The sequence below is a fragment of the Pantherophis guttatus genome, chromosome 1 (genome assembly GCF_059756535.1).
Source record: "Pantherophis guttatus breed Tessera chromosome 1, ASM5975653v1, whole genome shotgun sequence".
NCBI lineage: Eukaryota > Metazoa > Chordata > Lepidosauria > Squamata > Colubridae > Pantherophis > Pantherophis guttatus.
The window spans coordinates 252,914,269-252,931,566 of NC_142063.1; the positions used below are offsets into that span (position 1 = coordinate 252,914,269).

Genomic DNA, 17,298 nt, shown 5'->3' on the forward strand with positions numbered 1-17,298 from the left:
TAGCTAAGTAAAAATAAGAAATCTATATATACTTGATTCACACTGTATTCAGGGTTCTTCCAATCTTATGGAGGACCCACCTTTCTTCAGCTGAATAAGTTTGTTTCATTTATCAAGAGAGATCTGGACTCAGTCTCCTCATTCACACCAGTGGTGGTATTCTACCGGTTTGCCCTGGTTTGGGTGAAGTGGTAGCGGTGGTGGCGGGAGGCTCTGCCCACCCGCCCGGACATCATCATGGATGCTTTGCACATGTGCAGAAGCACCACGCGCACTCACACTTCCAAACCGGTAGCGAAAGTAAGTGAATACCACTACTGATTCACGCCGAGCCACATCTGATCCCTGCTCAACAGCAGCGCTCATTTCCATTTCAAGGCCATTGAGCCAGCACAGTCAAAAGACTTTTCAGCAGTCATGTGGCCAGTATGATGACATGGAACATTGTTACCTTCCCAACAAAGTGGTATCTATTTATATATTCACATTTGTATGCTTTCAAACTGCTACGTTGGCAGGAACTGGGGCAAGAACGGGAGCTCACTCCATCACATGGTGCTTGGGTCTCGAACCTGGGTTGCTGAACTGCTGAGCCACCACCCCATCCCAACCTAATTTAATAGGGCTGGATAATTCTACAACTTATCTTCCAATTTCCTGGAAGCTTATCTATCCTAGTAGAAGTAGAATCGAAGTATTTATTTTAGTACTTCATTCTCATTTACCTTAGATAGTGTCTCTTTTGTAAAGTTTTAAAGATTATCTTATTGTTGCAAAATTAATTTGTGTTTTCTCGATTATCCATCTCTACATAGCTCTGTTGCGTCTTTGACATTGATTGCCCATCCTTCCCTTTCTGAAAAAAAGGAAGAATTTCTCTATAATGTCTTACCTTGAAACTTAACTAAAATATAGGAAGCTACTCGATAACTCACAATCCATTTGAGAGACATTTCCTTATCTAATCAGAGAAGCAGAATGTCCACAGGCAGGCAAAAAAGCAGTAGAAGCAGGAGTCACTTCCAACTTCCTGTCGGCTTCCCCATTGAGCTTCCTTGTGGGAAGCTGGCAGGAAGCATCAGAAATCATAATCATGTGACTGAGGCTGACTGCAGGGGCTCTGCAGCAATCACAACTTTATGAATACAACTGGTTTGAAGATTCTTTCAATTCCACAGCAGTCCTGGATTTTGCACGTATTTCTTTAAGTTAATGTTTTTAAGTTGAGGAACCTTGACTAAAAATTAATGTGCTATAGTGCGTTGTTTGGGCTAATTGAAGATTAGAATCAGACAAATAGGCAGAAGAGTTTTAGTAGCATATAGATAGAGAAATGGCTTCTGAAAACATGACCAGGGATGAAATCCAGTGGGTTCTGGAGAACCAGTAGCGGAAATTTTGTGTAATTCGGAGAACCGGCAAATACCACCTCTGGCTGGCCCCAGAGTGGGGTGGGAATGGAGATTTTGCAATATCCTTCCCTTGGAGTGGGGTAGGAATGGAGATTTTGCAGTATCTTTCCCTGCCACGCCTGCCAAGCCATGCCCACCAAGCCATGCCCACCAAGCTACACCCACAGAACCGGTCGTAAAAAAAATCGGATTTCACCACTGGACATGACTATATCCTCAACCTTAGCCCACTCTTATACTTGGTGCTCTCTGACCTTGGCTGTTTTCTTGCAAATGTTTCATTACCCAAACTAGGTAACATCATAAGTGCTAGTCCATCATCGGTGCTAGTAAGAATAATGTCATCACATCCAATCTGCAGGAATTTCACTAACATTTTGTCCTTTTCAGAATGGGCAAAAGCAATTGATTTTTCCATCAGACTGATTGAGAATGTCTAGGGGAAAAAAAATACATATCTTGACTGAAATCAGTAAAGTGTCTCTGAACTGCTTTATACTGTTTTCTCAAATCTCAGGCACCACTGTAGCAACTTTGGGGCATGTTGATTTGGTGCTCATTTTATTAAGACTCAGATATTTTAATTGTTCCGTTCAGGTGAGGATGATGTTTTAATTGTTGCTCCACTAATTGGTGTGTGTGTGTGTATGTGTCTGTCAATAAAAACATCATCCTCACCTGAAAGGAACAATTAAAATATCTGACAAATATACATATATATATATTTGTTCTCTTTTACTATTGTTATGTTTATTTTTGTGTTTAATCTGAATGTATGAAAACGGAGCCAATCATGGTTGGTTTCACTGCAAACCACTTGCAACTAAATAAAGAGATATTGTAATGCTAATCCCAAGGTGCCCTTTCAAAAGGCAACTGCTGTTTCTTTGTTTTTCCTTGAGGATGTTTTGCTTCTCATTCCAGAAGCTTCCTCAATTCTGACTGAATGGTGGAGAATGGAATGGAGAATTCCTTGCAGTCATCTGTTTGATAGCACTGTGTCTGGGAGTTGTTGAGGTCACTTGCAGGTTTATCTGTGCCCTCAGGGTCATCCGAATGGGGCACATGAGTGTGGAACCTTCTTGGAACTTCTGAAAGAATTGTGTTGTAAACAGGAGATAGGTAGTGTGTATCCCTCCCCTTCTGTTGAGAGGGGGCTGTCCAATTTTAATGTAGATGTGTTTACAACACAGTCCTTTCAGCATTTCCAATTGCCCTTCAAGGAAAAACAAAGAAAGTCCAGTTGCCTTTTGAAAAAGCACCTTTGGGACAACATGATCTGGATGACTGAGAATCTCCATAGACATTGTAATGCTAAATTAACAATCTTAACCAATTACCTCCCAACTAGGTAAAATTTAGATTGGCCAGTCCCTTTGCATTCTGGACCTAAGGAATTTATTCTTTGCAAGCTCAATGTTTAGAGGCAGAACAGAGAGATTTGGGAGTATGCCTCTCTTTCCTAAAGCTCTGGTGCCTGCAGCATGACATACAAATCCAGAATGAGTTTGCTTTTCCTGATCTTATTTTGCTTATTGTATCTAATTGATCAGAAGACAAAGGAGGAAGTAAAATATTTGTGTACCTTTTTTTAATGCTGCTTCAGAAATTCAAATATAGTTACAGCTGTCTTGTTCTGGTTGTATTTAAACCTGTTGTTCTGCCCCAGCTACGGATCCCAAAGAACGCAGCACACACAAAGTCCGAACAAAACTCGGTTTACTTCAAAAAGCACTCTTTTGCAAATGCAGGCTGTTAATAAAACATTCTTAACCACCTGCCCGAAATTCCACAGATAAGATAGAGTCTTACAAGAGTTAGCAGATAGCCCAGAAGTAAAGTTTGCAGAGAAAATCCAAACTCAATGATCAGCGAACGAACAGACGAACACATGTTTTTTCCTGCAGCTTTTTACAAGCTGTGTGCAAACTTAAATAGGCTAAGGGAGTGGCCAATTAGCCCCAAGCCTTACTCTCGAAGAGACCTCGTCCTGAGTAACCACTCCTGCCTTTTGGCAGCTCTGCGTGCTTGTGCAAGAGACTCCTCCACTTCATCCTCTTCACTTAAAGGAGCCTCTGGAGGTTCTGAAGGCCCTGGCTGAATCCCTGCCTCTGGCACCACATCTTCTTCAGCCTCTTTGCTGTCTGACTCGAGCACCGGCTGCACAGGCTGCTGGCGCGACACCACACCAGCCTCCTCGGGATCAGCGTCGTCAGGATCAGCAATAATCTGCGCAGGCCGCTGGCGGGCCACAACACCTGTTTAAGAAATCTACAAACCTAGAGGTAACCCTCGATTTATGACTTGACAAACAGTCAAATTTAGAACAGCCTCAGAAAGTCGCTTTTTCCGTGACCTCCGGTACTTTTCAGGGGCCCTCAGCCAGGGCTGGGGCCACTAAAGGAGGGGAAATAGGGGTGACTGGCGAAGGGAGGGCGGGGGTAGATAGGTGGAAATTCCAAAAAATTTCTTACCTTTTCCTGTGGGCATGGCAAGGTGGGGGGGTCATGTGACTGAGTGGGTGTGGGTGTGAGTGAAGTCAAGTTGGCCACACCCACTCAGTCACATGCCCCCCAGCCACGCCCACTGAACTGGTAGAGAAAATTTTTGAAACCCATCACTTCTCTTGACGTGTTTGCTGTTACAACTGGTTGCCAAGTGGCCTGCAATCATGTGATCACCATTTTCCATTTTCTCTGCTAGCTTCACCAGAAAGTCAGTGGGGAAGCCAACAGGGAAAATTGCAGGTGAAAGGGATGGAGGGAAGATGATACCTTCTGTGGGGTGCAGAAATAGAACTTAAATCTTCATGATGCCGAAACCACCAAGCCCAGGAGGCCCAGCCTGCTCCTTTTCCCGACACCCAGGAAGCTACAGCCAGCTACTGCTAGGGCTCTGAAGACTTTCAGTTTGCTCTCCACCCCAATGGGAAGGTTTGATTGGTTACAACGCCCAACAGCACATACAAAGCTGTCATAGACCTGGAAGCTTTTAGGGTACTCTGCAACCCAATGCACTTGGAAGGCCATGACTAGCACATAGCTTAGTATTCTAAGGTGCAGTCTGGTTTTACTATATCTGCTGCCAAATTATTTGTTCTTTTTATGGTCCAAGATATTCTCAACCATATTCTCCAGCACCACAACTCAGAAGTGTTGTTTTTCTTTATTCAGGATTTTCTGATGGTTCAGCTTTTACAACCATACATTTCAACTGGAAAAACAATGGTCTTGGCAATCAGTGCATTTGTTATCAGTGTGATTTCTCTTCACTTTAATATTTTGTTTAGGCCCTTTTTACTGTAATTTCTTTTCATTCATAGCTATGACAGTCATTCCCATGACTTTCTGAACTGAAGAAAATAAGTTACCACTTTCATCTCCATTTACTTACATTTGACTAGCTCTTCTTATTGATATAATCTTGGGTTTTTAAACATGGTGAGTGGCAAGCCAGGTTGTGCAGTATCTTTGAACAAGACATTCTCTATCTCCTCCTTGCTTATCTCCCTTTGTTTCCAGGCATTAAAGCGGTATCATTAGCATATCTGAACTTTCTGATGTCCCTTCCAGCAAATAAGATTCCAATTTCTGCTTCTTTTAGGACAGTATTTCTTGTGATAAATTCTGCATGTAATAAAGAGATGGTGTATAGCCTTGGTATGTTTTTTTTTTCCTGATTCTGATCTATTTATGTCCTCCATTATAAATGTTGCTTTCTCGTGATCATATAAATTATTCAGGAGGCAGACGAAGTAGCCTATATCCATGTTTTTAAGGGTTGTCCACAATTTTTGTGTGTGAGAGCTACACAGTCACAAAAAGCCTTTGAATAATTAGCAATGCTAACATAGAATGCCTGTTTAGAATTCCTCTCCCTCTTCCATTATCCGTCAGAAGTTACCAATGTCATCTTGGGTGACCCTGCCTCTACTGAATGCGGCTTGTACTTCTGCCAGTTTTTATTCCATGCACTGTTGAACTCTGGTTTGCAGCATCTTGAGGATTATCTTACTGGCATGTGAATTAAGCACAACTACTCACTAGTCTGAACGTTTCTTAGCACTGCCCTTTTGGGTATTGATCTTTTCCATTAGGCCACTGCTATGTGTTCAGCAGCTACTTCCAAACCACATGAAGCACTTTAATGGCATCATCATCATCATCTAAGATTTTAAATAGTTCTGCTGGTATTTCATCAATTCCTGCAGCTTTGATGAAGCAATGTTTTCCAGGGCCCATTAACCTCACTTTTCAGACCTTCTGGCTGTAGTCCAGTGATCAAACCTCCATGCATATCATTAATTCTGAGATGGGATCATTTGTGTACAGTTCTCAGGTCTATTCATGCCCTGTTTTCCATATATTGGGTTTCTCCAGTAGACCTTTACTTTTTTTGCCTTTTATTATGCCCATCGTTGCATAATATTTTCCATTATTCCTGCAATTTTCTTAAATTTCTTTTTTCCCCTTTTCCTTCTGATGTAGTTCTTATCCTTAGTTTCATTGCATTGCTTATATAACGTTTGCTGTCCTCTACAATTTCAATGTTTAATTGGGCAAATTTTTCTCTGTCCTACCTGAAGTCAATGTATTTCCTGCAGCAACAAAAGTTTCATGATTTCCACATCACACAAAAGCCAAAGAAGGAAGGTTCATGTCATCTGTAACTATGCATCTGGGAATTATGCACAGGTATAGGCATTTATGGCACACCCAGGTATAATTCAAGGTGTGCAGTGAAAAGGTGAAATATGAAATTAATATCCTTAATATTTGGAAGTGTTTTTATTCAGAGGGGTTCTATTCATTTTACTTTTGGTCCCATCAGAATTCGAACAGAATTGAAACCTTGCTGTGTGGAACTTTGATTTCTAGAGAAAAACTGATTTATGCCATATTGAACAAGTAAACAAACTTCAAATATTTTCTATCTTACAACCCACCTGTTTTAATTATAATGAATACAAAATGTATTATTTAGATATTTAATGTAGCCAGACATATACAAAACCCATCCCTTTAAATCTTGAAAGATGCAACGATTATACATGTGCAAGGACATGTAGAGGAATGGGGGAATATAATATAACAAACACTCCCCACCACACACACACTTTGTATTTTACTGTGAAATACATTGAACTAAGCATCTGTCTATATGTTTCCACAAATTCCTCAATACATTCTCCCACAAGAATTCTGAAAGTCAGAATCTGCTGCTACCTGGCATAACCAATTATTCTTACTGGAAAAAAGAAAACAGATGTGCAAAATGAGAACAATAGAATTGCAGCCCTGCATGCTGACGATTTACACATAGCAAGGTATGATGTAAAGATACACATTTAGAATTGTGAGCATCATTTTAATAAATACAGAGAAAATTCTACCCTTGTGAGAAACTTCAATCTGGCTCATTCTTTTGTCCAAGGGTTTATATGTGGATGGGCAGCATTAAGGCCCCCCACCAGGGGTGCTGTTCCTCACCGTTGTGGGACTCTGTTCATTAAGTTACGAGACCCTGTTCATTAATTTGAGCTCTAAGGATCAATTGGAGTTGTTGCTACTGTATCGGCACCTCTGCTGCATTGTGTTATCTCCATTTCTGTTTAACATCTATATGAAGCTAATGAGTGAGATTATTGATCATGGGGCTAGGTATCATCAATATGTTGATAATACCCAGCTATACACTTCTGTCCCTGTTAAGCTAAATGATGCTGTTGATATCTTTTCTTGGTGCCTGGAGACCTGGAGGGTCTAGATGGGGAACAACAGGCTTCAGCTGAATCCGGGCAAGACTGAGTGGCTTTGGGGTTGGGGAACCTTCCATATTTTAGGATTTACCATATTTGGCTTTAGATGGGTTGCAATTGTTCCAGACAGACCCAATGTGCAATCTGGGAATTGTTCTGAATTCATAACTCTTGTTTGAAGTGCAAGTTGTAGTCATGGCTAGGAGGACTTTCGCACAGCTTCATGCTGCATGCCAGTTGCAACCCTACCTGTCAAGTCACTTATGCCCTAATCACATCTCAGATGGAGTACTGTAATTCATTCTACATGGGGCTGTTGTTGAAGAGTATCCAGAAGCTTAACCTGGTGCACTTAAGCTTCTGCTCCATGGTTACCAGATTGCTTCTGGGTCCAGTTCAAGATGTTGTGATCTTTAAAGCCTTACATGACATGGGGGCAGGTTATTTGAGAGGTTACCTCACCCAATTACATGTATCTGCCCCATTAGGGTTTGTGTGATGAAACAACAATGTCATATAAACTGACCAATTTTTATATATTCCTAATAGTCATGATGCCATGCATTACACTATAATATCTGCATATGACATTTAAGGTAAAGGTAAAGGTAAAGGTTCCCCTTGCACATATGTGCTAGTTGTTCCCAACTCTAGGGGTGATGCTCATCTCCCTTTCAAAGCTGAAGAGCCAGCGCTGTGTGAAGACGTCTCCATGGTCATGTGGCCGGTGTGACTCAATGCCAAAGGCGCACGGAATGCTGTTACCTTCCCACCAAAGGTGGTCCCTATTTTTCTACTTGTATTTTTTATGTGTTTTCGAACTGCTAGGTTGGCAGAAACTGGGATAAATAACGGGAGCTCACCCTGTTACGCAGCACTAGGGATTTGAACCGCTGAACTGTTATGCAGCACTAGGGATTCGAACCGCTGAACTGCTGACCTTTTGATCGACAAGTTCAGCATCTTAGCCACTGAGCCACCATGTCCCTTTATATATTATTATATATAAATAATGCTATAAAAATCATTTTTCAATATACCGTGTTTCCCTGAAAATAAGACAGGGTCTTATTTTCTTTTGACCCCCAAAATATGGCCTTGGCATTTTCGGGGGTCTTATCCCTGAAGCGGGATAGGCGTGGCCGGTTCTTGCCTGCAGCATTGTCAGTGAGGATCAGGTCACAAAAAAAAAAAACAAACCCTGAAGTTCTTGTGGGCAAATCGGGTGCAAAGGAGAACTCTCTGCAGGGAGCGAGAAGGGCCAAGCGACAGCTTCCCAGCGGGTCCCAATGAAGCCCTGAAAGAAAGGCGGCCGCAACCAGAGGACTTGAAACTAGGCACGACCAGAGTTGCCTTTGCCCTCCTCCACTTCAGGAGACTTAGGGTGTTAGGGCAGCTTCCCTCCCTCCCCCCCAGGATGAGGCTCCTCTCGATGTGGCTGCTGAGCTGTTCAATCACTATTTGGACGTTGCATCACTATTTCATGCCCGACAACTCAGAGAAGTCACTGGGGGAGCTGGAAAACAAGTTTCAGCAAGGCCAGGAGCATGAGAGCCACAAGGAGAGATGCTTCAATGACGACTTCCTGGGAATGCTGGTACATGCGTGGGCCTTCCTCAAGGAGATGCTTACTGTCTCGGCCGGCCTGCAGGACAAGTACAAGCTGCTTGCGCTCACCGTCCGGAACCATGGCACCTGCCTCAGCCATCTCAAGACAGAGTATCTCAAGGGCTGAGCAGGAGCGGGTGCCTCTCTTCCCTTCCCCCCTCAGTGGTTGGCCACGCTTTCTCACAGATGGATGGACTTTCCTCCATTAGCTGTTGACCAGGCATGGCAGGAGCTGGAAGTCAGGTAAGACACATGTCTTGCTGCTCCGCTGTGTCTTACCTGACTTCCAGCTCCTGCCATGCCTGGCAAGGGGGGGTGGGGAAAAGAGATGGCAAGGGGAGCCCCATCTCGCTCCATGCATCTCACTTATCCACCGCCCCACCCCTCCCCACCTGCCACTCCTCATTGCCAGCCGAGATCTGCAAGTCAGATTCGGGGAGCTGAACGTGCTGCCACCACCTGGAAGGAGAAGAACATCAGAAATGGACTCTCTCACAGCGACTCCTCTTTCTCTTCTTCTCCTGAGTGGCAGTGGTATGTCTGTCTCACCAAATCTGGCCTGCTGATCTTGGGCAGCAGCGGCTCTGATGTTCCCCCTCCCTTCCCTCCCCCCCATTCATGCATCTAGGTATTTGGGGGGGCGGCTTATTTTAGCGCATGCACTCAAAAGCCCAATTGGGCTTATTATCAGGACATGTCTTAGTTTTGGGAAAACACGGTGTCAACTTCTGGAATTACAATGCAACTTTCAGTCATATCCTGTTTGCACAATGACCTTCTCCCAATATACTGTAAAGAGGGGTAGGGGTGAGAGGGAATGAGGCGCATATAAACACTAGCCAAATTCCAGGAGAGCTCAGCTTGAATGGACACATAAAGTTTTCCATTTACAACAGTTTTAGAGGAGTATCTGGGAATGTTACAGACGAATATATAACAATTTCTCTCCTCAACTTACATTGATTGGAAAAGCCTCTGGAGATGTGGGACTACACAGGTATATTAAATATTTATATGTTTCTTTATTAGATTTTATTGTTGCCGTAATCACACAGGCCCTCACTGGTTTACAGAAGTTAAGAGCAATACAAACCAGACCATCAATGGTGAAACTAAACCTGAATAGATAAAGCCATAGAACCATAAAGTCAAACTATCTTCAGCATCCTATCGTTCTCTATAGGACCATCAGGATAACTCTGTTATTAAAAATTAAAAATAAAGCTATTTTAAAAATAAAGTTATGAGTTACTGTTGCAAGATCCTTCTATTCTAATGACATCTTATATATTGTAAATTTATTCAGAAATAAGCTTACTGAGATTGGTGGAATTTAATTTCAAGTAGGTATGAATAAAATGGGAGTTCAATTCCCAAATATGCAAAATGTCTTTTGATTTTGACAAATGAGTGCAATGCATTTTCATTCTTATACTGTAGTTTTACTTTCTACTTCGGGAACTTAGATCTAATTCCACCCAGCTTTTTGTTGATATCTTATTCGGAGGAGAGCTAGTAGGGTGCAGCAATTAGCACAACGATGAGTAGATATGAGCAAAAGAAAGGGTCATAAACATGAGGATAACAGCTGCAACTGCCTAACAGAAGTTCTGCCCCTTTTTCTATATGTCACATTTGTTCTGCATAGAAAAGGGAATGGGGCTTTGATTGTGTTGGTATGGCTGCCATATTGCTTTTTCTTTACTTCTCCTACAGATGTCCCTAGAGATGGAGAAGATGTGGGTCATATGAAGTTTCAACTGTGTCTTCCCAGTATCCTGAGTAGCGTTCCAGCATAGCCATATTTCGGTGAAGGTTTTGATGAAAGTTCATGCAACTAAAAAAATTAACATATCTGGACTTCCAGTCCACAAACTGAATTACTTGTCATAAAATATATTTTTGTTATTATGGTCATATTTGTTTATAAGTACTTATTTTCTACAAACATTAATTTCTTTGAAGAACTGTTCATGTACAGTATGTAAGAGCCCTGACTAATTCTCATTAATTTTTACTATGAAAATTTGCTAGCAAAATACCTTATTATATTGTATTAAGAAAATGTTGACATAATCTTATGCCATAAATACAAGGATGTAATAATTTTATAATAATGAATACTATTAAAAACAAAAAAGGACCAAGTTAAAAGTTCAGGTTTAGGCACAATGTAAATCTGAAGTGAAAAATCATTTTTGATTTTAAAAAATACTAAATTCAGAACATTTTAAAAAATCAACATTTACATACCCATTCAGTTAATTATCTAAAAAATAAACTCAGGTACTAATCAGATTTCACTGAAGAGAGTAACAGAATATACAGTATTTCTTACCTGCTTTTTTAACTACAGAGAATGCTGCCCTCTCAGGAGTTTTCCTTTTTTCTTCTTTTTTCCCTAAAAATTAATTTTAAAAAGATGTTTCTTATGCTGGAAAAGTAAATCACATACTTCAGCAAGCTTATGAAAAATGTATGCTATCATTTTGAATGATTGAATATTGAATTCAGTCTAAATTTGAACATACTTGGAGGAGATATATCTATCTATATTAATGTTGGCTAACCTTTTCCAGACTGAGTGCCAAAGCGTGTGTGCATGCATGCCCGAACCCCCAAAATGCAATGTGCACGTGCCCCCGTGCATGTGCCCCACCCCCATGCATACATGCACGTGCTGCCCTGCACACACCTCACCCCCACGCATCCGCACACCCCTGCATGCACCCCCTGCACATGCGTGCCCCCCTCATATGCATGCACCCCTGCATGCACAGCAGAGACCCAACAACCAGCTGGCCGGCAGGAGGCTCGCACATGCACGGCAGAGCTTAACTGGGGCAACGGTTCATGTGCCCACAGAGAGGGCACTGTGTGCCACCTGTGGCACATGCACCATAGGTTCGCCATCATGGATCTATATCATCTATGTATCTATATCATATATGTTTACATCAATATTATCATTATTTACCCCCCCTCCCTGTTTGTGTGTGTAATAGTATACCAAATACATAAATTTATGTAGCACTGAATTCATAGGTTATTTACTTATCATTTTAATGACTGTGATATTATGTGCCAATAATAAATTTATATTTATAATTCCCTACATTTAGTTATTCTTATATTAGCACAATGATATGGCTTTAATTCTAGTTTTGACAGTAAATTTTTGCTGGTTAATGACGAAAGTAAAGAATGTTATGTACCTGGGAGATGCTCACTGACATCAGTGGGATTCAATAATCTGTACAGATTACAACACTTCTACTGGAGGATGTAATGTGCAATGAGATTATATTTATATATAATTCCTTATATTTAAACTATTGTGTTAATGATACAATTAAAAAAAAATCACAGTCCAAAAGCATACCTTTTGCCTGAATATCGGAAACATCTTTCTTCTCATGGATTATCTTTTTTTCTTCTTCCACTTCTAAATATGAAAAAGACATGGCTTTGGATCAGAAGTAGCCAATAAACTGAAAAAGAGGCTCAACTGATTCTGTCCATTCAACATTAAGACAAACAGCTGTAATTTAGAGTTCTGTGTCAGCAGGCATTAAGCTTACATCTCATGATGAATGTACATATTATTTCATTTAAATTGTTATCCCCTACAAAACAGTTTCCTGACACCTACATGGGAAGTTCACAGCAGATATTTTTTCTTTGTGCCTTAAGAGAGAAATATCTGCTGCTGCTACCTGGGACTGAACTCTCAACCTTCTGAGTGGGAAGTGAGCATCTTCACCACTAGGCCACCACGCCTCTCTGGACTTAGGTCTCTTTCAGGGGCATAGGATCCCAGAGTGGTGATGCGTTTGAGCCCACCTTTGGGCTCAGTCTGATACTCTCTTTCCAAATGCTACAGATATGTCCATGGAATTCACCCAAAAAAGGTCAACTGTGATTGTGCAATTGAAGCTTCACTCTTCCTTTTACGAGCATCACATATATTCACATATATTCTAGTCTCCATCTTACTATAGTGGTGATTCTATGACTACTTGATTATTTGATACAAATTTGTGATACTTCAAAAATAACCATATACCTATATAATACAGCAGCAATCTAATAATGCAATACTTATGCAAATAACTTACCTTTCTTTTTAATTTCAGGAACACCTTTCTTCTCAGCAGTTACTTTCTTCCTCTCTTCTTCTAAGACATAAATCAAAGGCTAATTAATTGGTTTCATTTTATTTAAATACAATAGGCATATTAGAGCCCTTTAAAGATGAAGCAAATTAATTGCTTTATTTTAAAATAATAAATACCCTACCTTTTCTTATAACTTGTGGAATAGCTTTCTTTTCTTGAACCACCTTTTTTCCTTTTTCCACTTCTAAAGAATAAATTTAAAAGGAAATTATTTCAAAGTGCATTTTTATTCAAGAATTAGTAGTCAAAATGACAGAACCTTTTCTACTTTCTACTTCTGTACTTGGAAAAATAAAATACCTCTGAATCTAAAAATAAAATAAACAGCACAAAATGTTGCCTAGTCAACAGCCTATTCATTTTAATGGAGGAAAAAGACTTCACACAGAAGTGGGGGAAGGCTAGGAAAAACAACTTCAGAAGGTGTTTTTTTTTTTAAAGTAGGCTAATGCCATACTGTGGAACAGCAGTGCAGTTGATTGACATTTGAATGGAGGGATAACTGAATTTCTGGACCACCCAGGATAATTTTGATACACTTCGACTTCATTTTTACCTCATTAGGGACAGAAAGTACTTTGATCATCTGTGATAATAACTGGGCACAAATAATGTGTTTATTTTGTTCTTTAGGGCTGAAAAGCAAAATGTCAGCACCGTTGGATTTCAGCCATTATATCTGATGATCAGAGCATTTGAATGGGATAGAATTTAGAAGCATTTTTTTTAATGGTCAGTCTTGACATTGTTGGAAAAGTGGTCTTGGAAGGCGGTCCCTCTATCGCATTACTCACTCTATTTACTGTATATAATAAACTACACTAGGAAACTATCCAGGTTCTAAAGCTTTGATACATCTACATTTTGGTGATAATCCTCTCTGTGTCTCTCTTTTTCATCCACATAGATTCAACCATCTGATATAGATATCTGATACCATAATGAAATGGATGAGGGCAAATGCATTTAAACTTCATTCACACAAGGAATAGATGATCCTGGCAATCTACAGTTCTATGCTGGATTGGATAAGACCACTCCAAAACTTCAGATTCATAATTTAGATGTGTTCTTTGATTTTTTTTCCAAAGGTAAATGAGGTTAAAGATTCTGAGCTGGACAGCTGACAGCCTGGCTTTGCACCGTGCAATGGAGTGAGCTCCCATTGTTGACCCAGCTCCTGCCCACCTGGCAGTTTGAAAGCATCCAATGTGACTAGATTAACAGGTACCATCTTTGTGGGAAGGTAACAACATTCTGTGTGCCTTTGGCATATAGCCATGCTGGCCACAAGGCCACAGAAAATGTCTTCGGACAATGCTGGCTCCCTTGGCCAAGCAATGGAGATGAAGATGGCGCCCTAGAGTCAGATATGATCGGACAGGGAAATCTTTACATATATATATATATATATGTCCAGTCTCAAATTATGTTGCATTCCTCCACATAATAGCAGCCTGTACACATTTTTAAAAAGATGATTAGATGAAGAGTAATGCTGTACATATAATAAAGGGGAGTCCACCAGGCTTTCAGTTGTCACCCGCTCCTTAGCCTACACCTTCAATAAAATAGTAATGTGATTAAGGCTATCTTATCTGGTTTGCTATATTTGAAAGTGATTGGATGGTAGCCTAGTCAACTTTTCTCTGACTCCTTGCTGCCACGTCCAGTTGTCAACTACATGCTGCTTGATAGCTCTAAAAGAAGGCAGAGTGAGTGACAGAAGAGCCACTAACTCTGCTGTGGCTGTTGTGGCAGGTATAAGAAACAGAGCCATTAGAGTCTCTGGCAGCTTCCATGCTGATTGCTCCTGAATGCTCTATTCCTTTTCGTGTGCTCCTGAAGGAAAAAGAGAAGGGCAGCTGAAAGAGCTGAAAACTCTTCGCTGCCCTTTAATGTTCATCCAAGCTTTCTACCCTAGCTAAATAGGTCTAAGGGTAATTGCAGGGGCTTATCTGAGGGAAGGGTCTTGAATATGCCTGGCTATCTTCTGAAGAAGCGGGAGACAGATCCTTTCTGGATCTAGAAGTGAGAATATGTTGATGCAATGCAGGTCAATGATCATTCAGCTCAAATCTGCTGCTACTAAGGCCCTCTCCATTGAGGAACCCCATCTAAAAGGCTTCCCTCAGGTCCAAGGGAGCTCTGTTTAACCCCCTGATAGAGTAGCCAATTAGCCTTCTTCAGTTTCATCAGTTTGTGTCTCAGTTACATCCCTTCAGGCTGCAGACACAGACTGGATAATAGATCCAAATACAGATTATATAAATGAGGCAGAGATGGAGACAGAGATGGATAATTATAGAGACAGTGAAGGAGATGGATAAAGCCAGAGACAGTGACTGAGTCAGAGTTATGCATATAGAGGCAAAGGCAAAAACAAACAACCACAGAAACAGAAGTCTAAATAAATTCAAAATTTATTGGGGACAGATTAGCTCCAAATCATTCAAATGAATTGTCTTTAGACAATTCTTATTTTGTTTGTTTAAAAAAACAAACAAAAGAGCATTCAATCGTATGTGCTCCCATTTGCAACCTGCAATGCTACAATTGACCTATATTGCAGTTAACACAACGTGGTTATACCAAGTGTCTGGAAGGAAGAGAAAGAAGTAAGAGAGGAAGCTGTTTTTCTAATAAACCCATATTCAGTTAATTTGCTAAAATATATTTTATGGATTTAAGATCAGTCATGATTAGGAGCTGCTTCTCCAACAAATGACTAAGAAACTTTAGGCATGAGAGAAGGAAAAGAAAAGCAAACATGACGTTTTATCTTTAACTCTGCCCTCAATTTCAGTGTCACTGATATTAACGTATTTTGTTATTTATTGCCAATATACAGAGAAATGCCTCACACATTTTATCAACTTACAAAGGGAGAAGAGAGTAGCACTAACTAGTCTCTGTCCTGCATTCATTTATACAACCTGGCTATCTTCAGAGGAGGACCTTTGAAATCTACATGTGATCTGGAATCCTCTGCATTTCCCTCCAAAGGACACAGGATTAAGTTAGCTTGATCATGGTTTTTTTGGGCACATCCTAACTCTTCCCACACATGCTGATTTGAATACACAAGAAGTTTTTCTGGGATACTAGAAGAGTCTATCCTCAAATCACATGACCATTTCAGATGGAACTGGTATGGTTATCCAGCCAAAAGCAAACAACAAAATACAATATACACTACTTACTTTTTGTAGCTGTCAGGTTAAGCTTTCCCACTGTATGAGCAAAAGAATAATTTTTAAAAAGTTAAACCAAGGAATGCAAACAATGAATTACCAGGGATGAGAAAGGATAGCATGTTTGCAGAAGCGCCAGCAAATATGTGATTGTGAGTATTACAAAGCAGGTATGTTCTTAAAAGCTATAAAACCTACAGTCTTTCTGCATATTGGTTCCATAAATATAAGCACCATCCATGTGCTATGGGAGAGAAGAGATTTACAAAGAGGTATGAAAACAAAATTGATTCTGCCTGTGTGCCAATATTGTGATATCCACAGTGCAATGAAATATCTGTTAGATTATTCAGCCATGAGTAGTTTCTTTTATATTAAAAATATATACCATTTTTCTTTACACTTCACAGCCATGAACCAACTCAGATTTATCATTCCAATCCAGCACAAATATATCAATAGGTCAGATACATTCTTTGTACACAAAGAGTCTACCCGAGTGTAAAAAATTCCAAGAAGCAGAAACTTTGTTTGCATTTGGTTTCACGTACATTAACTAGAAAGGTCTAGACCAGGGCTGTCAAACTTGATTTTGTTGAGGGCCGCATCAGGGTTGTGTTTGAACTAGGGGGACCAGGGTGTGTGTGGCCAGGGAGGGCACGGCCAGCTTGACATCACTCATGTCAGGGGCACCTGTGGTGGCCTGAGTGCTCTGCCAGCGAAAATGGGCTCCCGAGTTCTGCTTTCAGCAGCAACAGCCTCCTGCAACTCTCTGCCAGGGAAAACGAGCTCCGTTTTTGTGGCAGAGGCACCGCGGGCCAGTCCTTTGCTGTTTCCAGGTTGGCCTTGTGGGCCAGATCTAAGCACCCCATGGGCCGGATTCAGCTCGTGGGCCTTGAGTTTGACATCCCTGGACTAGATAGTAACAACTGTTCTGAAAATGCCAGAAAAACGGAATTAAGGCCTTTACTTTCATCTCTAACATGTGTGCAATACTATTAGACACTAGCAACCTTCCTGTTGTGGTCTGCCAGCAGCTTGTGGAGCTGGCAGCAGAGTCCTGTGCTACCAAGAGCCTTGGTAGTACAGTGGTCTAAAGCACCCTGTTATTAAGACCAGCTGCCTGCAATTACTGCAGGTTTGAATCT

At 40.8% G+C, this 17,298-nt stretch overlaps 1 protein-coding gene across 50 annotated transcripts in view; it reads right to left on the reverse strand.

The window, feature by feature from the left end:
- The window catches only part of TRDN (triadin), a 233,932-nt gene that overhangs the window by 119,102 nt on the left and 97,532 nt on the right, over positions 1-17,298 (reverse strand). For 49 of the 50 annotated variants that reach the window (XM_087882735.1, XM_087882727.1, XM_087882715.1 and 46 more), the window contains 5 exons: positions 16,160-16,189; positions 13,078-13,140; positions 12,897-12,956; positions 12,161-12,223; positions 11,117-11,179 (listed from right to left, as the gene is read on the reverse strand). In XM_087882735.1, coding sequence (XP_087738861.1) covers positions 11,117-11,179; positions 12,161-12,223; positions 12,897-12,956; positions 13,078-13,140; positions 16,160-16,189 — 279 coding nt within the window. The remainder of the gene's footprint in view (positions 1-11,116; positions 11,180-12,160; positions 12,224-12,896; positions 12,957-13,077; positions 13,141-16,159; positions 16,190-17,298) is intronic. The other variant, XM_087882730.1, reaches the window with a different exon arrangement.